We start from the raw sequence: 23,323 nt of genomic DNA on the forward strand, positions 1-23,323 counted from the left end.
CTTAATTACATCACTAAACGCTAAATGAATCAATTTGAATACATGAAAATGAATTTTCTAAAGTTTTACCCAAAAAGTCAAAATCACCCCAGGCACACGTGTTCAAAACCCGAGGTTTGAACCAAAACCCGATTACCCATTCCCCCACGAGCTCAAATATGTAATTTGTTTTGAAATCGGACCTCAAATCGAGGTCCAAATCCCTAATTTTTGAAAAACCTAGGTTCTACCCAAAACACCCAATTTCCCCATGAAAATCATTGATTTGAAGTTGAAATCATGTTAAAAGATGTTAATGATTGAAGAAAGCTAGTTAAAAACGACTTACAATTGATTTGGAAAAGAAAAGTTATTTGAAAAAACGCCTCTTATGTTTTTGGGTTTTGAAAAATGCACAATGATTGAAAATCCCGTCTATTTATACCCCTCTCAGACCCTCTGTGCGGATCGCACAAAATGGACTGCGGCCGCACAGGCCTTCCTGAGGGTACTGCGGTCCAGTGCCCTGTGCGGACCGCACAAAGTCGACTGCGGCCGCACAACCCTACACCGCGCACTGCAGAAGGCCTACCGCAGACCGCACTGGCGGGTTTAGAGGCCTGCAACTTCTGGTTTTAAGCCTAAAACATCCCGGAACCTACCCAAAACTCACTCGAGCCCTCGGAACTCCAAACCAAGTGCACACAAAACCTCAAAAACATCCTACGGACTTATTCGTGTAATCAAATCACCAAAATAACATCATGAACATCAAATTAAACCTCGAGATCAATGAAATTTTCTCAAAACTTCTTTAAACATCAATTTTGCAATTTAAGTCTGAATCACGTCTAATGACATCTGTTTTTCACCAAATTCCACAGAAACGTCTTAAATCATATATAAGACATGTACCGGGCACCAGAACCAAAATACGGGCCCGATACCATCATGTTCTAAGCAAATTTCATTTCAAATTTCTTTAAACAATTTCAGAAAACAATTTTCTTTAAAAAATTCATTTCTCGGGCTTGGGACCTCGGAATCCGAATCCGACCATACGCCTAAGTCCCATATTTTCCTACGGATCCTACGGGACTGTCAAATATGGGTCCGAGCCCGTTTACCCAAAACGTTGACCGAAGTCAATTTTATTCATTTTACAGTCAAAACTTATCATTTTTTCACAGATTTTCACATTTATGCTTTCCTGCTACGCGCCCGGACTGTGCATGCAAATTGAGGTGGTGTTAATGGAGGTTTTTAAGGCCTCAGAACGTAGAATTTAATTGCAACACAAGTGATGATCTTTTGGGTCATCACATTCTCCACCTCTAAAACAACCGTTCATCCTCGAACGAACAGAAGAAGGAAGTACCTGAGTCGAGGATAAGTTGGGGATAACGACTCCGCATATCGGACTTGGACTCCCAAGTCGATGCCTTAGGAGGCTGACCTCTCCACTGAACACGAACAGAAGGAAAACTCTTCGATCTCAACTGACGAACCTGCCAGTCTAGAATAGCCACCGGCTCCTCCTCATAAGATAAGTCCTTGTCCAACTAGATAGTACTGAAATCTAACATGTGGGATGGATCTCCATGATACTTCCGAAGCATGGACACATGAAACACTGGATGCACGGCTGATAAGCTCGGTGGCAATGCAAGTCTCGGGTCAATGAACCTAGGGCTAAGCTTGCCTTTCTTCCCAAATCTCATCACGCCCTTCATAGGCGACACTCGGAGCAATACCCGCTCACCGACCATAAAAACATCTCGAATCTTGCGGTTTGCATAACTCTTTTGCCTGGACTGAGCTGTACGAAGCCTATCCTGAATAATCCTGACCTTGTCCAAGGCCTCCTGAACCAGATCCGTACCCAACAACCGAGCCTCTCCCGGCTCAAACCATCCAACTGGAGACCGACACCGCCTACCATATAAAGCCTCATAAGGAGCCATCTAAATACTCGGCTGGTAGCTGTTGTTGTAGGAAAACTCTGCTAAAGGCAAAAACTGATCCCACGAGCCTCCAAAGTCGATGACATAAGCTCGGAGCATATCCTCCAAAATCTGAATAGTCCGCTCGGACTGTCCGTCCATCTAAGGATGAAATGTTGTACTCAACTCAACCTATGTGCCCAACTCTCGCTGAACTGCTCTCCAAAAACGCGAGGTAAACTACGTACCTCGGTCTGAAATGATAGACACAGGCGCACCATGAAGACGAACAATCTTCCGGATATAGATCATAGCTAACCTCTCGCATGAATAGGAGACAGCCACAGGAATGAAATGCGCTGACTTGGTTAGCCTATCAACAATGACCCATATTACGTCGAACTTCCTCCGAGTCTGTGGGAGTCCAACAACAAAGTCCATAGTGATCCGCTCCCACTTCCACTTGGGAAGCTCAATCATATGAAATAAACCATCAGGCATCTGATGCTCGTACTTAAATTGCTAACAATTCAAACACCGAGCCATATATGCAACAATATCCTTCTTCATTCTACGCCACCAATAATGCTGCCGCAAATCCTGATACATCTTCGCGAACGCCCGGATGAATAGAGTACCAGGAGTTGTGGGCCTCCTCTAAAATCAACTCCCAAATCCCATCCACATTTGGTACACACACTCGACCATGCAATCTCAAAACTCCATCATTATCTAAGGTAACTTGCTTGGCACCTCCGCGCTGCACCGTGTCTCTAAGGACACACAAATGGGGATCATCATACTGCCGATCATGGATATGCTCCAATAAAAAGGAACGAGCAACCGTGCAAGCTAATACCCGACTAGGCTCAGAAATATCTAACCTCACGAACCGATTGGCCAAGGCTTGAACATCCAAAGCAAGCAGCCTCTCACCAACCAGAATATAAGCAAGACTGCCCATACTGGCTGATTTCCTACTCAAGGCATCGACCACCACATTGGCCTTTCCCGGTTGATATAAGATAGTGATATCATAATCCTTCAACAACTCCAACCACCTCATCTTCCTCAAATTCAACTCTTTTTGCTTGAACAAATACTGAAGACTCTTGTGATCCGTGAACACCTCACATGACACACCATACAGATAATGCCTCCAAATCTTCAATGCGTGAACAATGACTGCCAACTCCAAATCATGAACCGGATAGTTCTTCTCATGAATCTTCAACTACCGTGAAGCATAGGAAATGACCCTGCCCTCCTGCATCAACACTGCCCCAAGTCCAATACGTGATGCATCACAATAAATTGTATAAGGTCCTGAACCTGTGGGCAAAACCAACACCGGTGTCGTAGTCAGAGCTGTCTTGAGCTTCTGAAAGCTCGCCTCACACTCGTCTGACCATCTGAACTGGGCACACTTCTAGGTCAGCCTGGTCATCTCGGCTGCAATGGATGAAAACCCCTCCACGAACCGACGATAGTAGCCTGCCAATCCCAAGAAACTCCTCTATAGCTAATGCTGGTCTAGTCCAGTTCTTGACTGCCTCAATCTTCTTTGGATCAACCTGAATACCCTATGCTGACACAACATGACCCAGGAATGCAACTGAACTCAGCCAAAACTCATACTTCGAGAACTTAACATATAGCTGACTATCCCTTAGAGTCTGAAGAACCACTCTGAGATGATGCTCGTGCCCCTCCCGACTGCGAGAATATATCAAAATATCATCAATGAAGACTATCACGAACAAATCCAAATAAGGCTTGAACACTCGGTTCATCAAATCCAAAAAAGCTGTTGGGGCATTTGTCAAACCGAATAACATAACCAAGAACTCATAATGCCCGTACCGAGTGCAGAAAACTATCTTAGGGACATCGGATGCCCTAATCCTCAATTGATGGTAGCCAGATCTCACGTCAATCTTTGAAAATACCTTGGCACCCTGAAGCTAATCAAACAAATAATTAATCCTTGGCAATGGATACTTATTCTTGATTGTAACCTTGTTCAACTGCCGGTAATCAATACACATTCTCATCGACCCATCCTTTTTATTAACAAACAACACCGACGCACCCCAAGGCGAAACACTGGGTCTAATCAAACCCTTCTCAAGCAAGTCTTGCAACTGGTCCTTCAACTCTGTCAACTCAGGCGGGGCCATACGATACGACGGGATAGAAATGGGCTGAGTGCCCAGAGCCAAATCAATGCAGAAATCAATATCCCTGTCGGGTGGCATACCCGGTAGGTCTGAAGGGAATACCTCAGGGAACTCACGAACAACGGGCACAAAATCAATAGATGAAACCTCAGCACTAGAATCGCGAACATATGCCAAATAGGCCAAACACCCCTTCTCGACCGTACGCCGAGCCTTCACATACGAGATGACACTACAGGTAGAATGAACAGGAGTCCCTCTCCACTCTAAATGAGGCATACCCGGTAAAGCTAAGGTCACAGTCTTGGCATGACAGTCCAATATAGCGTGGTAAGGCGATAACCAGTCCATCCCCAATATAACATCGAAATCGACCATGTCTAAAAGCAACAAATCTACACGAGTCTAAGAACCCCTAATCACCACAACACAAGAACGATGGACTCGATCGACCACAATAAAATCACCCACCGGTGTAGACACATAAACAGGAACACTCAATGAATCACTATGCATGATCAAATATGGTGCAAAATAAGATGACACATACGAGTATGTAGACTTTGAATCAAACAACACTGAAGCATCTCTATCACAAACCAGAACCGTACCTGTAATAACTGCATCTGAAGCCTCAGCCTCGGGCCTGGCTGGGAGAGCATAACATCAAAGCTGGGCCCCACTACCCTGAACTACATCTCTGGGATGGTCTGCAACTAGCTGGCCTCCACCTCTAGCAGCCTGAGCTCCACCTTTAGCACCTCTACCTCTAGCACCTCTACCCCACCTCTAGCTGGCTGGGTGGCCTGTGGGACACCTAGTGCCTAAACCATAACACGGGAACCCTGATGCAAAGAACTGCTCGAAGCTCGAGGGCGATACCTAGCAATGTTCCACAAGTAAAACAAGCCCTCGGCTGTAGGGGCTGACGGCCCTAGAAACTCTGAAGAGGTGGTGCACTGATTGGTTCTGGTGGTGCACTGTAGGACTGCTGATCAGAATACTGCATCTGAGGACCACGGTTACCTGAAGCACCGTGAGAAACCTGAAGTGCTGACTGGAAAGGCCTAGGGGGATGGCCTCTACCATATGAATCTCTACCTCCAGATGAGGTACCACTGAATCTGCCTGAATGACGAGGCCTCTTATCTGACCCATGACCACCTCCCTATGACAGAACCATCTCCACTTTCCTGGCCACATTGGCCGCCTCTTGGAAAGATATCTCACTCCCAGTCTCCCTAGCCATCTGAAGACGAATCGGGTGAATAAGACCATCAATAAACCTGCTCACCCTCTCTCTCTCGGTAGGAAGTATGATAAAAGCATGGCGAGCTAAGTCGATGAACCTAGTCTCATACTGGGTAACAATCATGGAACCCTACTGGAGGCGCTCAAACTATCTCCGATAGGCCTCTCTTTGAGTAATGGGGAGAAACTTCTCCAGAAATAGATGTGTGAACTGCTCCCAAGTCAAGGCTAGCGATCCAGCTTGTCTAGCTAAGCAATAATCCCTCCACCAAGTCTTGGCGGATCCAGACAAGCGAAACGTAGCAAAATCGACCCCATTGGTCTTAACAATACCCATGTTCCTGAGAACCTCGTGGTAGCTGTCTAGGAAATCCTTGGGATCCTCAGCAGATGCACCGCTGAAAGTAGAAGTGAAGAGCTTGGTGAACCTATCCATCCTCCATAAAGTATCGGTAGACATAGCCGCTTCATCGTCGGTCTGAGCTACTACACCCGACTGAACTGCTCCAACTGGATGAACTGCTGGAGTTTGAATCTGGGGAGCTACCTGCTCTGGAGTGTGAGTAGCAGGAGTCTGGGCCCCTCCTCCAGCCTGAGAGATGGCTAGTTCTATAGGAAGCAAGCAAGCCTGGGTGACACTCTCCATGAGGCCCACTAATCGGACCAGAGCATCCTGAAGAACTGGGGTAGCAATAAACCCCTCTGGGACCTGAGCTAGGCCCATCGGAACTGCTGGGGCCGGAACCTCCTCATCAAAATCAACCTGAGTCTCCATCACTGGTGCTGCTGCTCGGGGCTGAGCTCTGCCCCTACCTCAGCCAATAGCACGACCTCGCCCTCGCCCTCTGTCCCTCGTGGAAGCTGCTGGGGGCTTGGGCTACTGAGCGGTGGATGAGGAAGCGCGTGTTCTCTCCATCTGCGAAAGAATAGAGTAAAAATTCAATTAGCATTGAGAAACAAACCGCACGACAAGAAGGAACGAATGTGAAGTTTTTCCTAACCCTGTAGTCTCTGGGGGATAAATACAGACATCTCCGTACCGATCCCTCAGACTCTACTGAGCTTGTCCGTGAATTGTGAGACCTATGTAACCTAGAGCTCTGATACCAACTTGTCACGACCCAGATTTCCCACCCTCGAGAGTCGTGATGGCGCCTACTCGTAGAAGCTAGACAAGCCACGAAATTTAGAAAACTCTTTACTTCTTTGTTAATCCTTTTAACAACTTGCTTTAACAGGTGATAAACATTTAAATAATAGTGGAATATGAGATTAAGCAGAAGACTTAAACAAAATAAACTAAAATAATTCGGAAATCAATATATGCCTCTACCTAAAAACTGGTGTCAGAACTTTCACGGACTATCTATGATTACTACATACAACGTTTGAAAGAAGGAACACTATCTGTCTTGGATACAATGATAACAAAACAAAATAACTGATAGAAGAGACGTCGGGCCTGCGAACGCCTGCAGGACTACCTCAGAATCTCGGTGGACTGAAGGCTGGCTCCCAAGCTACTACAGCTGACCTAGTGCTGCTCCGATATCTGCACATAAGTGCAGAGTGTAGCATTAGCACAACCGACCCCATGAGCTGGTAAGTGCCTGGCCTAACTCCAGCGAGGTAGTGACGAGGCTAGGACCAGACTCTAGATAAACCTGTGCAATTATATATATATATATATATATATACAACGGAAAAGAAATACAGAAATAAACAAATAAAGATAGGAGGGGGAAACATGCTTCAGGGAATAACAGGTAAAACAGAATATCAAGAGAATTATAAAGGAATCAAAATCAACCACTAACAAGAATGAGGAAAAACAAAGACGGATTTCACTTTTTTTTCACATCTTGTTGCAGGCGTGCAACCCGATCCCGATTCCTGTATCTCGTGGCAGGCGTGCCACCCTCTCCCATTTCATTGTATCTCATGGTAGGCGTACCACCCGCTCCCATTTCATTATATCTTGTGGTAGGCGTACCACCCGCTCCCATTTCATCATATCTTGTGGAAGACGTACCACCCGCTCCCATTTCATTATATCTTGTGGTAGGCGTACCACCCGCTCCCACTTCATCATATCTTGTGGAAGGCGTACCACCCGCTCCCATTTCATCATATCTTGTGGTAGGCGTACCACCCGCTCCCATTTCATCATATCTTGTGGTAGGCGTGTCACCCGCTCCCAATTATAAGCCAATAATAATCACAAGGAATTCCGGCAAGGGAACAAAAGCAATAACAACTTCCCGGCAGGGGAACAATGATATTTCAACAACATCCCGGCAAGGGAATAATACTATCAAAACAAACATCCCGGCAAGGGATCATTAATATCAAACAAAAATCCCGGCAAGGGAACAATGATGATAATAACATATGAAGCGCAATAAATCACAACGGAGTCATAATAACTATAATACAAGACTCACGGGCATGCTTGACACCAACGTATAGATACTCGTCACCATGTCTATACGTCGTTCTCCACAATTAATATGTAGAAAATAAGACACAACTCCTAATCCCTCTAGCTAAGGTAGACCAAACACTTACCTCGATGCCTTGAACACAACTCAAGTTTCAATTATAGCTTTACCCCTTGATTCCTCCACCAATTCGCTCTTATCTAGCCACAAGTTACTTAATTACATCAATAAATGCTAAAAGAATAAATTTGAATGCATGAAAATGAGTTTTCCAAAGTTTTACCCAAAAAGTCAAAATTGCCCTCGGGCCCACATGGTCAAAATCCGAGATTTGAACCAAAACCCAATTACCCAATCCCCCACGAGCTCAAATATGTAATTTGTTTTTAAATCAGACCTCAAATCGAGGTCCAAATCCCTAATTTTTGAAAAACCTAGGTTTTACCCAAAACACCCAATTTCCCTCATGAAAATCATTGATTTGAAGTTGAAATCATGTTAAAAAATGTTAATGATTGAAAAAAACTAGTTAAAAACGACTTACACTTGATTTGGAGAAGAAATGTTGTTTGAAAAATCGCCTCTTATATTTTTGGGTTTTGAAAAATGCACAATGACTGAAAATCCCATCTATTTATATCCCTCTCAGACCCCCTGTACGGACCTCACAAGCCTTCCTGAGGGTACTGCGGTCCAGTGCCCTGTGCGGACCGCACAAAGTCGACTGCGGTCGCACAGCAGCGCCCCTGTGTGGACCGCACAAAGTCGACTGCGGTCGCACAACAGCGCCCCTGTGCGGACCACACAAAGTCGATTGTGGCCACATAGCCCTACACCGCGCACCGCACAAGGCCGACCGCGGACCGCACTGGCGGGTTCAGAGGCCTCAACTTCTGGTTTTAAGCCTAAAACATCCTGGAACTTACCAAAAACTCAACCGAGCCCTCAGAACTCCAAACCAAGTGCACATAAAAACCTCAAAAACATCCTATGGACTTATTTGGGTAATCAAATCACCAAAATAACATCATGAACATCAAATTAAACCTCGATATTAATGAAATTTTTCAAAACTTCTTTAGACATCAATTTTGTAATTTAAATCCGAATCATACCGTTTTTCACCAAATTCCACAAAACATCTTAAATCAAATATAAAACCTATACCGAGCGCCGGAACCAAAGTACCGGCCCAATACCATCATGTTCTAAGCAAATTTCCTTTCAAATTTCTTTAAACAATTTCAGAAAATAATTTTCTTTAAAAAATTCATTTCTCAGGCTTGGGACCTTGGAATCTTATTCCGAGCATACGCCCAAGTCCCATATTTTCTTACGGACCCTCCGGGACCGTCAAATTACGGGTCCAGGTTCGTTTACCCAAAACGTTGACCGAAGTCAAATTTATTCATTTTACAGTCAAAACTTATCATTTTTCATCAATTTTCACATTTAAGCTTTTCGGTTACGCGCCCGGACTGCGCACACAAATCGAGGTGGTGCTAAGGGAGGTTTTTAAGGCACAAAAACGTAGAATTTCATTGCAACACAAGTGATGACCTTTTGGGTCATCACATCTATAGTTCGCGCCATTCGACCCTCTGGTAGTGCACAATTTCTTTTATGTTGGATCGGGCCGTCGACCTCGGCATAACGTGCGCATGATATTTATGTGAATTTATTATTGATGACCTGTCTAATACTTGGCTTACATTGTAAAGGACTAGTTGGGGTATTAAAATGACATGACTTAGAAATACTTATTTCAACTGTTATATATTGTGACTATCATGCCTGGAATAACATCATATTATATTATTTGGCCCTAGTAAGTATCAAGTCGACCTCTCGTCTCTACTTCTTCGAGATTAGATGGGATACTTATTGGGTACATATTGTTAATGTACTCATGCTACACTTCTGTACTTAATTGTACAGGTTCTGAGGCAGGTTCATCTGACTATCAGACCGGTGCGCGTCCCTGATCATAGTCCGAGACTTCCACGGTGAGCTGCTTCCCTTCTTATGCCGATCGGCAACTGGATGAAGTCTTCCTTACTTTTGACTGTCTATTCTGTTTTAGACAGTAGGATAGATGTATTATTTTGTATATTCTACTAGTTGCCCACAACTTGTGAAACTAGGTCTTGGCACACACATTAGTAGACGTTTCTTTTGGATTGTATAATTATTATTGAATGTTGCATATTATCACCTACTTTTAATTGCAAATTAAGAAAAATGTTATAACTGTTTGGGTAAGTAAAATAAGAATTCACTAATACTTCTGCGTTGGCTTGCCTGACAACGGTGTTGGGCGCCCTCATGACCTATTATGGAAAAATGGGTTGTGACAATATGTGTCACCTCAACACCAACCATATAACCCGTATTTCAGGGATTCATACCCTTAGTACCGATTATAACATTACTTACCTCAAACCGCACAAATAATAACTCCAACAAGCCCTTGCCTCGCAAATCGGCCTCTGAACGATCCGTATCTAGCTACAAACAATTTAATACAATCAATACAACCTATAGGAATCAATTTCATACGATAAAGCTAAGTTTTTTAACTAAATTCAAAAAGTTAACCCCGGGTCCACGCCTCAGAACCCAACAAGGTTCACAAAATTCAAACACACATTCAATAACGAGTCCAACCATATCAAAATCATCCAATTCCGACCAAAAATCGATCCTCAAACCCTTAAATCTTACTCTCCAATATATGGATCAAAAATTTCTAAATTCTAGCTTAGATTCATCATAAATAGGTGAAATAACCAATGGGTATTCAAGATACATGGACAAAAGTGATCAAAAATCACTTACCTCTTCAATCTAGGTGAAAACCCTTCCAAAAATCATCTCAATCCGAGCTCCCAAAGTCCAAATGTAAAGCAAAACTCTAACCCTCGTTTTTTAAATTAAATAGTCTGCCCAGATGTTCACTTTCACGATCGCGGAAATATCATTGTGTATTTTCTCATATGATAGTATTTTATAACTTAAAAATATTTATGATTTGTTTCCTTAAAGTATTTATAAAATATTTATATCTTAAGATATTAGATCAATTAACCTAACTTTGGCCGCTTAATTGTTATTAACGGATTTTAAAAGGTGCTATTAAAAACCTTCCGTTTAAGATATTTAAAACTTGTACTTAGAATCTTTAGGTTAAGACCATAAAATGGAGTTTTGTTTAACTTCAATAATTGGTGTCCTAATTCACTTTAGAATTAATTAAGTGGTGACTCTCTTAAAATTAATTAAACCTCGGGATTTTCAATATGTTATACTCTAATTAGACCCATATTAAATAGGGTATAACAGTTTGACGACTCTACTGGGGAATTGGTATTTTAAACCATAACAAACTTAGGATAATAAAAATGGCCTTGTATTTTTGTGAATATTTGTGCAACCTCTTATAAATTGTAATTGTTATCTTTTATAAACCGTCATTCCGTTTTCACTTTCTTCACTTTTGGAAAACTCATGTTATGCACACACCTAGCGGTACTTTTTCAAAACATACCTTTGAGGGGTAAGTTCGTGGGTAAGTCAATTTGTGGTGCAGTCGACAATCACGAGATTTCCACCCCCAAGTTGACTGCTTGAGAGAAGATCGGTCTAGAAAAATCTACTCTTAGTCGACCTTGGATAGAGCTAAACCAAAACCCTTATTAAGTACATGCATCATGCAAAGTTATAGAGCTTAATACCCTAGGTGTATTAAGTCCTTTAGTCAACCTTATCTAAATGTCCAAGTGGGTGTATAACCTCGAGTGATGCCTATTCATGTTCTTTGTACATCGTTTGAATGATAATGATGTTGATTATGTAGATCGTTTACTCCTTAAGGGGGATTGGAATGACATATAATGGTGTGTTTATAGTTCAATTTTTGCTAGTCCTACCCTTGGCACAAAGAGGTCCCGTGCATACTAAGAATGCTATTAATATTTGATTTGTTCGTATTATTCACTATGTGACTTGTTTGCTTGTGATATATTTTCTTTGAAGTTTCACCACTTACTAATGTTGTCTTTGTTTCCATTACAAAAGGTTTTATTTTATTACTCCCTAAGGTTGATTCGTGTTGACTATTGAACTGGATGACCACCCTACTTCACGAGGTCAAAAATGTCAGCATTACCTCGACGTAGTTGGGCCATCCAAGGAAGAAAAACTACTATGCCTGATCCCTCTGCATATGATCCAACTGGTTTGGGAAATATTGTGAATCCAAATAACCCTTCTGAGACTTTTGGAGATACAACTATCACTCAACATGATGAACACATTGCCTGTTTTCAACAAGAGATTGAGGATCTACAAGGAAAACTGAATCGAATGAAAGACTTGACTAATTTGGCTATCACACTTCATAGTCCATCTCCTGGACCCAGAAATACCGTGCCAAACCTACCTCACTTTCCATCCCTTGATTCACTAGTTCCAAAACACTTTCCCCTACAACATCCTCCACCTACCATTAACAATCTACCACTAGTTACTCCAGTAAATCCACAAAAACCACCACCTATTAACACTCCATATGTACCTCCCCCAAACCCATCACTCGTGAATCCTCAAAGTCAACCAGCTATCAACACTTTTAATGCTCCCACAAACCCACCAAGTCAACCACCTGTCAATACCCCTTATAACCCCCTACCACCCTTAGTTCAAATTACCCCTATCATAGATAACCCAGTAACCCAACATATTTCAGGGGAACATATTGCTATTCTTAACATGCAAAGTGATCCTCAGGTATATGCAGGGGAAGCTCACACCTTTACTAACCCAATATCGGTCAAATTTCAATCCGAGGTAGATCAATATGAATAAATAGAGAAGGATGCAAAGGCAAAGGCGGCCTATGTGTTAGCAAAAGAGATCTGGAGGCATAAGGAAGCCGTGAGAAACCTATAAACGTCTAGGGGAAGCAAAATCGTTGAATATGCGGATTTGTGTGTTCATGCTGATGTTGAGTTGCCCGTAGGGTACAAGCCGCCAAAGTTTGACACATTGGACTGAAAAAGTGATCCCCATACACATTTGAGGGCTTATTGTGACAAACTGGTAGGAGTAGGGAGATATGAAATGTTACACCCCGCAATATTACATCGATATTACGTCTCGTAGTACTACATTATGATGATGTTAAGCCTCACAGTATTAAATTACGACGATGTTGCACCCTGTAGTATTGTACGTTGAATTTGTCATAAGGTAATTCACATCAGTTCAAGGAAAAGATTATTTGGAGATTATAAGGATTATGCTATTTCAAACAAGTGATGAGTAAATTCGTGAAGGTGAGAAGGGAAGCAAGTCAAAGGAAATAAATTTTTATCCAAGTTTGGCATATTGGGATAAAATACGGTCCGAGCTATAATACCCGATATTTATAGACTAGTACCATACAAGGTACTGTATGACTGTGATATTATAATGTATAAAGTATATTAAAAATGAGTAGAATTTTAAGTAATTTGAGACCATTCTTAATTATGCAGGTAAGTGGTTAATCATCGGGTAACGGGACATTACCTAATAAGTGAATAAAGATTTAAAATTTTCCACCTTACCCCCACGTGGCAGTAAGCCACTATTAATACATATGACTAAGGGTCATATTGGCTTAGGTGGCTATCTAAGATAACAAGACTTTAATATGTAAAGACATGCAAGTTTGGTTTTATTTTTATCCAAGTTCGGTTCATTTGGGACATAGTATTCTATAAGCTATTCTATAAGTTGGTTTTTATATATATTTCATTGTAATTCAAAGTATTCAAGAACAGATGCTAAACTCCATCCAAAAAAATGCTTCAAACAAAATTCTTGCAACCAAACTCCAACGAGAACTATTAGAAACTTAACAACGTAAAAGTTTTGCAGTTCTAAAGGAGTACGGTGCAATCTTTTCCAACAATATTATATGAATTTTTTCCTATTCCAGGTATGTTAAGGCTAAGCCCTTCCTTCATTTTAGTAAGATCTATGCGATACAAATAAAACAAGAAAATGCACAACTTCCATAAATGACTCTATTTATAGAAATGCTAGAAATTACAGTATTTTTCTTTATCAAGACTTTATATTCAATTGAGTATTTCCTTCTTCCAGTCAAGAGAGCATAGAGTCTATATATATATATATATAGTATTACAATATTTTCATTACCATCGAGCTATAATCGATGGGCAGACCCCTATTGGCAACTTCAGATCAGATGGTAAGTTATATACCGAGCCTACTGTGGCCGAGCGCCTATGGGCGAGCCCAGTTGGTCGAGATACAAAGCCTAGTATGGCCGAGTACCTATGAGCGAGCCTAGTACATTAAAGTAATTATATATATATATACCGAGCCTTATATGGCCAGAAAGCCATTTTACTTACTATATTGAGAGAGTTGAGTCAGTATTAGCAGGTAAACTTATCTTCAAATTATCTTTGACTTCCAGTTACTTTCAGTTGTTATATTATCAGTTCAGTTTTAGCTTTCAGTATATTGTCTTACATACTCAGTACATTATTTCGTACTGACATCCCTTTTCTAGAGGCATTGCATTTCATGCATGCAGGTTCATACAGACAGACGGGTAGACCTCCTCATTAAGTGTTGCCCGAGTTCAGCTTGAACGGTAACTCCATGCCCTTCGGAGTTGTCGGGTCTATGGCTTTATGTACATTTTGTATATATATGTATATATGTTATGAGTAGGTCGGGGATCTATTCCGATTACAGTATATCCACCAGTAGAGGCTTGTAGACATATCCTGTCAGTTAGTGCTATATATTGGGCTTGTAGGCCTTGTATGTATATTGGTTGGTTTGTTAGCTACAATAATTATGACGGCCTTGTCGGCCCAACTTCGTATTGATATTTTGTCAGCATTTGCAGTTGTCTTGCAATGTGGACCATGGCCAAAGTCCGACATCACATGTTCAGAGTTCCTTAGTCACAAGTTGGTATGCAAGGATAGGTGAGGCACCGGGTGCCGGTCTCGCCCCCCAGGTTCGGGGTGTGACAAAAGTGGTATCAGAGTAGTTCTATCCTAGGGAGTCTACAAGTCGTGTCTAGTAGAGTCTTGTTTATGGGTGTGTCATGTAGCATACTTATAAGCAGGAGGCTACAGGGCATTTAGGACTGTCACTCTTTCTTCTTATTCCAGATCGTGTGGTAGAGCTCAGTTGTAAGAACTAAATTTTCTAAACTCTATCTTATTCGTAATGCGGCGATGTCTTCATTTAGAAAGATGGTTGGTAAGGGATTGAATGCGGTTGTGAAAGAGTTGAGTCAGAAAAACTCGGTGAGCTTCTGGAAAAGGAGCCTTTAGGCAAGAATATCTATCCACCTTTATGGTGAAAGACAATGAGAGATTAATAAGAAATGAAGGTGAAAGAGGGTACGAGGTACCCAACTAATGAAGATTATCCTTATTTACCATTCAGGAAGAGAGAAATAAGCATTTTGAGTTACCTTCAACAGTAACATAGGTATGTACAATTGGCCACATCGATCTAAGTTATGCTCTGTGGGAGCTAACAAATATGGTTTAAGAGAAGGACATAATATCACGATCCGGATGGGGTTAGAGTGACCTAAAATGGTGGATGAATTTTTTTGTGTTAGTTGACATTGCCGAGTGATATTGCAAATGTGTTAATAGATCTCCTTGTGAGACACCCAGATGGTGCACTCTAAAATAGTACAGCTAGATATGAGTACTACAAAGATAGACACTAAAAGCCTGGAAGGGATAAATATTACCTTAGTGTGACTCTCGTCCCTAGTAGAGCGAGGACGTTGAGAAACCCGAAGAGCCGATGAATGAAGCAAGGGGAGATAAAATCCAAAGAATGTCTTGTTGAAGTTTTCATAAGAAAGAGATAGACATAAATATTAGCAGAGTAATGAGAAGAGAGATAAGGAAGAATTATGAGTAAGATGTGATGCATGGATGACAGTATTACATAGTCGATAATCGAGGGAAGGAAAAAAAATGAGAGGTGCCAGGCCTGGAAACAACAAAAGAGTATATGACATACAGTCACATCCTCATTTTGAGAAATAAGTTCGCGACTCTAATGTGATTAACAGAAGGGAAATTGAAACCCCCGAGTAATAGAAATCAGTATGGATTGGTGAACAGGATAACCTAAACATGAATTAGGAACTGAGTGATTTGATAATGGTCAGCATCATGAGAATTTCATATTGCGTTCTGGCAATAATAGAATGGACAACAGAAGAAGATCCATGATGAATTAAGAGAATGGTCATTCAGGAAAATGCTTCCCTAAAGCAAACAATGTGAGCAAAGTTAAGCTTAAGGGACTATATGTGCCAGTTACACTAAGTATCACCATTGCGAGTGAGGAATTTTGTTATCTTTGGTACAGAAGGATTACCGCAAGGCGAGTAAGGGTCATTGATGATGCGAAAAGATGCCAAAGATGGAGAGGAAAAACATCTATAGGCGGGTCGTCGTAGCTCTAAGTCTTAGTACTCCCCTAAAGAGGGGAATATGAAATGATAAAGGAAGAATGCAATAAAAATGAGAAAGGGATGAGATTGCACTTATCCAAATGCTACAGATATACTATGATTCCAGAACATTATCTAAGCATGACTCCAAAAAAAGGAAGTAAGGGTTCCTGCCTTGAATGTTATTGATAGATAAGGAGCCAGTACGTGAGGTAAGATAAGACAAGGAAATAACCCTAGAAAGATTACGCGGAATATGGATATGAGAAGGGGCCGACAAGTAGTTAGTAGTTGATTCAAGAAGAGCCTAGTCATGACTAGACAAGAAGTTACAGACAAATCAGCAGATCATGCAAAGTAAATGTAGTAAACCCCAACATGGAGAATTCAGCCTCGCAGTAATGTCATTATAATACTTGAGATATATTCAAATAGGAGTCAAGGTAGTTAAAGGTACCGTATAAGTGTTACAGGGATAAAAGAAAGTGCCACTAGGAAGGTGGTCAAATATTAGTTCAGGAGCAACCCTACAAGCATAAGGGCACGGAGGTAAGCAACTACGGATAATTATAGGCAAGGAAGGACATCAAAAGGTCCGTAATAAGCTCACAGCTTTACGAGAGTCAAGGGTTCTCCCTAAGTACTACAACGAAAGACTAGCTGAGGAAATAAGGAAGAAGGCTTCAACCTAAGCACAACGACCTAGCTCTATTGTTCGCTTGAGAAGCTCTGGAGAAAACCTGGGCGATTAGAGAGAGAAATCTCGTTGCTCACTTCTATGGCCGCTCCGGCCACTGCCCAGCCTTCAATGGAGGTTGGGCAGGTGTCTCCCAACCCTATACCAATCCCGCAATTATCTACTAATCCAAAAACAATCCAAACATACGCGAATTTGCTCCAGCCACAAGCAATAAATGCTCTCATGCACGTAACTAGAGTAAACCTAAAACCAGTCGAGGTTTTACATGGTGAACCAATGGTTAGGTGGAATAAATCTGAGGTAAAACAATCCATATTGCAACAAAGATTACATCTAGCAGTTCTTGGCAAATTCTCATATGGAAAACCTGTGATCCAAGAATTGAGGAAGGCAATTCCAATTCAATGTGAGCTTAAGGGATCATGTTCAGTAGGTTTGATTGAAGATTCACACGTTTTGATCAAGTTGTCATTGATGGAGGACTATATTCATTTATTATCGAAGCCTGCATTCTATTTGAAAACTCAAGGTGAATTTTGGCAGATGAGATGCACGAAGTGGAGTCCTTGGTGGTCTCCAGATGTTGAGACACCAATTGCAATTGCGTGGATTTCGTTTCAAGACCTTCCTCCTAATTTCTTTGGTAAGGAGTTTGTGTTTTCATTGGCTAATGCAGTAGGTAGACCTTTACATATTGATCTTGCTACTCAAAATAGCACAAAACCTAGTTGTGCTAAGGTTAAGGTGGAGGTGAATCTTCTTGCAATATTGCCTCAAAGAATTAAGATTATTGAGGAGGCTGATGAGACTGGTCCTGAAGAGTCTAAATGGATCAAGATAAGGTATGATTACATGCCTAAATATTCCAAGACATGTAAGAAACAAGGGCACAAGGAGGAGGAATATTGGGTAGTTCATCCAGAACTACATAAAAGTTTTGATGGTGATGTCAAGGATCAAGGCGAGGAGAGGGAGGTGCTGGTAAGTACTGATGTAGTTGGAACTGCTGCCAATAAGTCTAAGGTGTTATCAAGTGGAAAGGTAGTTGGGAAACCTACTACTAATCAAGCAAAGCAAGAATGGATGCAGGCAAGGAAGAACAAGTACCAAAGAGATAAGAGGGGACACATTATTGAAGATAAAACTGGAAAAGAGGTGGACAAAGGGAAAGGTAAGACCAAGATTGAAGAAGTTGCAACTATGAATAAGTTTAATGCACTAGAGGCAGAGGAGGTTCAGAATCCTCCTTTACAAATCACGGAGGGAAAGGGAGAAGATCATAGCAATGGTAAGAAGATGGAACAATTTGAAAGGCAATCCAAGGAGGTACAGGAGAAGGCAAAGGAATTTAAGGAAAGAAAGCTGAATCCTAATCCTAATTCTACTGGGAATAGGACAACTGAGCAGGAATTAATACGCGTGAAGAAGGAAGCAGTTGAGAATGCTTTGGAAAAAGCTGGCAATCCTAGTCCAAGTGGGATTCTCTCATCTTCACCTAAAGGACTTCATAAATTGGTTGATTCTACTAGAATTAACAAGGAGTCGACTATAGACTGGGTGCATAGGAGATTTGGTACTAGTAAAGAGGAGTTGATGCAGCTGAATGTTACTACAAATCATTCTTGCCAAGATATTCCATCACAAACATATGGTGATTCTGGGCAACAAGAGGAATGTAATGAGGTTAACTCTGCAAAGGTATCATGGGGAGAAGAGGTTGAGGCTATGGATGATCAAAAGGGTGTAACAAAGGTAATGGAATACAAAGAAGAAAAGGATAGCACTTAATTGCAAAAAACTGTCAAAATTGTTGATGCTACAGTAAACCCTAGCAGTGCACAAACTAGGGTTGACTGTAACTCAAGCCTTATAGATTCAAAATTGGGAAAATCAATTGGAGGAGATGCAACAACACTTAAGGGAGCTGGGGATCAAGGAGCAAAAAGAACACTAATAGAACAGTAAACCCTAGTGAAACTGGGGTGATCTTGGCATTTGTTGATGGGGTTCCGGTGTATGATTTGGAGAAGGAACTTGATGACAATGTTCCTAATGAATTAAGGAAGGATACAATGTGCCAGGAGCAACAAACAGTTCATGGGAAGGTGCCTGATCCCAATGGAATAGTAAATTCTGGTTGTCTTGCTACAGTAACTCCAGACCTGGGATCTGTGTATGCACTTCAATTCAAATTGATGCAGGCTAATTTGGAGACTATGGGGAAGAATTTAGAGCAACATGGAGCAACACTAATTCCTTATGAACAAGCTGAGCATGACATTGTTTCAAAGGAGGTAGGGGAGCTGGAAACACAACCAGTGGCATGTGCTTCAGGAACTGGATCACCAATGCAGATCCAAATTAATGTGCCATTGAGGACTCCAAATCAGGTACTTCATGACATTATTACACACAAGGAGTTGCCAGATGATATTCAGAACAATTTGATTGACCAACAATTGCAATATAAGGGAGAAGAAGATGATGAATCAACAGTTGAGAACTTTAAGGCTGTATCTAGGGAAGGGGATTTATCTCCAAAATCAGCAGGTAAAAGTGGAAGGAAAGGGAAGAAAAATCAACCTAAAGAACCATCGCAACCTACAAGAATACTGCCTAGAAGGGCAGCCTCAGGAGTTTCAAGATGATGATCAAAACTCTTATATGGAATATAAGGTCTGTCAAAACTCAGCAGGCCTTTCAAAGGGTTATAAATATGCAGAAGGAACATGGATTTTTTATTGTTGCACTTATGGAGCCTTTGCAAAAGAAGAGATTTATTCAGAAATATAGAAAAAGATTGGGGATGGAAGCTGCAATATCAAATATTAATGGAAAGATCTGGTTGTTCATTGATGCCATGGTGGAATCGGATTTACTAATTGACACTGAGCAACAGATGACCATCAGAGTGTATCATAGAGAGCTTGGTAAGTACATTATGATGACCTTTGTCTATGCTAAAGGTTGTGCATTAGAAAGGTTATAATTATGGGATAATTTGTATTATTTGGCTAGTGATATGGAATTGCCTTGGTTAGTTGGAGGGGATTTCAATGTTGTTCTTGGAGAGAAGGAGAAGATAGGGGGGTTGCCAGTCTATCCACCAGAGTATGAAGACTTTGCCTTTTGTGTCAATTCATGTGGACTGTTTGATTGGGGTATAAAGGGAGTCCTTTTACTTGGTGGAATGGAAGGCCTAATGAGGAGTGCATTTTTAAAAGATTGGATAGGATTCTTGTAAATATGCCTTTTCAATCTTTGTTTCCTACAATTGAAGTGGAACATCTCATTAGGATAGGCTCTAATCATGCACCTTTATTAATGAGTTGTGGAGAGGAGCCTATGAAGTTTGTTAAGCCATTCAAGTTCTTAAATTTCTGGACAAAACATGAATCATTCTTGGAGGTGGTGAAGCAGAATTGGATTGCTGATTTTATAGGAGATCCTTTTTTGATGTTTAAGCAGAAGTTGAAGAGGGTTAAGATTGCTCTATCAAAATGGAGTAAACTGACCTATGGTGACATTTTTAAACAATTAGCTATTAGGGAGGATGTGGTGAGGATCAAGGAGATGTTGTTTGAGGAGGATCCTTCAACACAGAATAGAGTTGTTCTCCAACAGGCTCAAGCTGAACTAAAAAAGTACTTGAGCATTGAGGAACAATACTGGAAGCAAAAAAGCAGGAATGACATGGTTTGAAGAGGGAGATAGAAACACAAGGTTCTTTTATAATTGTGTCAATGGGAAGAGGCAAAAGCTGCAGTTGAAAAGAATTCAGAATGGGGATGGTTCTTGGATTGAAGATCAAGAAAAACTAGCTGATGCAGCAGTGGAGTTCTTTCAGAAGCAATTTACCATGGAAGGAGATCCTGCAAGCTTTGACATGCTGAATAATGTACCTTCAATGGTGACAAGGGAGCAGAACTTGGAATTATGCAGATTACCTATTATGGAAGAGGTGAAGAATGTTGTCTTTGCCTTAAGTAGTGAAAGTGCAAGTGGTCCAGATGGTTTTTCTGACCTGTTCTTTCAAGCTTGTTGGGAGATTGTGAAGGAGGATATACATACATTGTTAGTGTTGTTCTTTGTAGGTAATCCTTTACCTAAATCTATAACACACACTAACCTTGTTTTACTGCCCAAAAACCCACAAGTACAAACATTTTCTGACCTTAGGCCTATAAGTTTGAGCAACTTTATAAATAAAGTCTTCTCAAGAGTGGTTCATGATAGACTTGAAAGGATTCTTCCTTCATTAATCTCAGCAAACCAGTCAGGCTTTGTTAAAGGAATAAGTATATTTGAGAATATCTTGTTGACTCAGGAGATTGTTACTGACATAAGATTGAGAGGGAAGCCTGCTAATGTATTGATCAAGTTAGACATGGCTAAGTCTTATGATAGGGTGTCTTGGAATACCTACTGCATGTGTTAAGAAGAATGGGGTTTGCTGAGTGTTTTATCAATATGGTTTGGAACCTTATTTCAAACAACTGGTACTCTATTATAGTGAATGGACAGGTATCTGGATTTTTTCACTCTACAAGAGGTGTGAAGCAAGGAGATCCTCTCTCACTAGCATTATTTATACTATCAGCAAAAGAGTTATCAAGGGCATTGAACAGGTTGTTTGAAGATAGGCAGTTTAGGGGATTTGGCATGCCAAAATGGTCAGATCCTTTGAATCACTTAGCCTATGCAGATGACACTATCATATTTGCATCAGTAGATCCTTATTCACTTCAGAAGGTTATTGATGTATTGACATCGTATGAAAGAACTTCAGGCCAGATGATCAACAAGACAAAGAGCTCCTTCTATATGCATACAAAGGTGCATGGTGTTTTGGTGGACTCAGTAGCTGCAATCACAGGTTTTTCAAAAGAAAGTTTTCCATTTACCTACCTTGGATGTCCTATCTTTTACACTAAAAGAAGGAAGAACTATTATAATGATCTGATTCAAAAGGTTAATGCAAAGCTCCACTCATGGAAAGACAAACTACTTTCTTATGGAGGCAAGGCTACATTGATTTCTAGTGTTTTGCAAAGCATTCCTACACACATCTTGTCAGTGCTAGACCCTCCTGATAATGTACTGGAACATCTTCACAAAGTATTTGCAAGATTTTTCTGGAGCAATAAGGACGAGGGGAGAAGCAGACATTGGACAAAGTGGCTGAAATTATGTCTTCCTAAGGAGGGGGGGAGTAGGTTTCAGATCTTTGTTTGATGTGTCCAAAGCTTTATTTGCCAAACTGTGGTGGAGATTCAGAACATCTAAATCACTATGGTCAAATTTTATGTGGAACAAGTACTGTAAGAAGGAAGTACCTACGGTGGTGCAGTTTAGAAAGGGCTCTCATGTGTGGAAGAAAATGTTAGAAGCTAGAGATGAGGTGGAGCATGAAATTCTGTGGGAAATGAATATGGGTTCTACTAATGTATGGCATGAAAATTGGACTGGCTTGGGAGCTTTGTATCATGTATTGCCTCCAGATTTTCCCATAAATGAAGGTTTGCAAGAGGTGGCTGATTTGAGAACTGAAGATCATTGGGATGATGCACTGTTGAACCAAACATTCCCTGAGGACATTGCTGATCACATTAGACGGGAGATTCAGTTTTATAATAGAGATGAATACTGGGACACTCCTAGGTGGATGCCAACACCCTCAGGTAAATTTACTGTGAGTAGTGCATGGAGAATAATGAGGCATAGAGAACCTAGCAATCCTGAATTTGCAAAGTTGTGGACCAAAGGGTTACCTTTCAAAATTTCCTTTTTCTTGTGGAGAGTGTGGAGAGGAAAGGTGCCTACAAATGATATATGGAGAAGAGGGGGTTATATGATAGTGTCAAAGTGCTGGTGCTGCATACAACCACAGGAGGATTCATTCCAGCATTTGTGCGTAACAAGTAAGACATCAACAAAGGTATGGAAGACATTTTTATAGGCTGCAGGTTTGATGACTAATATGGTGCAGGTTCATCAGGTTATAAGGGAATGGTGGAAGGCAAAATGTTGTCCAAAATTAAGGCCCTTGTTTCAGGCAGCTCCAGCAGTAATTCTATGGGAAATTTGGAAGAGAAGGAACACAATCAAGCATGGGGGATCAGTGTCTTGCAGTAGAGTGATTCATGAAGTGAATAAGACCTTGTATTATTTGGCAAAGGTGAGATACCCTTGGCTTCCTGGAATTCCATTGTTATGGCCAGATATGATCAGATTTTTGAGAGCTATAAGCCAGTTGTGGTTACTAGGAGGGTCACATGGAAATTGCCATATGAAGGATGGTACAAGTGTAA

The 23,323-nt window shown here is 41.1% G+C and overlaps 1 protein-coding gene across 8 annotated transcripts in view; it reads left to right on the forward strand.

Moving 5' to 3' along the window:
* LOC104241937 (uncharacterized) overlaps positions 1–23,323 on the forward strand; it is a 41,709-nt gene that overhangs the window by 13,236 nt on the left and 5,150 nt on the right. For 4 of the 8 annotated variants that reach the window (XM_070167752.1, XM_070167751.1, XM_070167753.1 and 1 more), the window contains 2 exons: positions 9,733–9,800; positions 14,726–18,800. In XM_070167752.1, coding sequence (XP_070023853.1) covers positions 17,091–18,800 — 1,710 coding nt within the window. In that variant the 5' untranslated portion in view covers positions 9,733–9,800; positions 14,726–17,090. Of the gene's footprint in view, positions 1–9,732; positions 9,801–14,380; positions 14,396–14,725; positions 18,801–23,323 lie in introns of those variants that run through there. The other 4 variants (XR_011405253.1, XR_714841.2, XR_714844.2 and 1 more) reach the window with 2 other exon arrangements.

This window comes from Nicotiana sylvestris, chromosome 2 (genome assembly GCF_000393655.2).
Source record: "Nicotiana sylvestris chromosome 2, ASM39365v2, whole genome shotgun sequence".
NCBI classification, from domain to species: domain Eukaryota; kingdom Viridiplantae; phylum Streptophyta; class Magnoliopsida; order Solanales; family Solanaceae; genus Nicotiana; species Nicotiana sylvestris.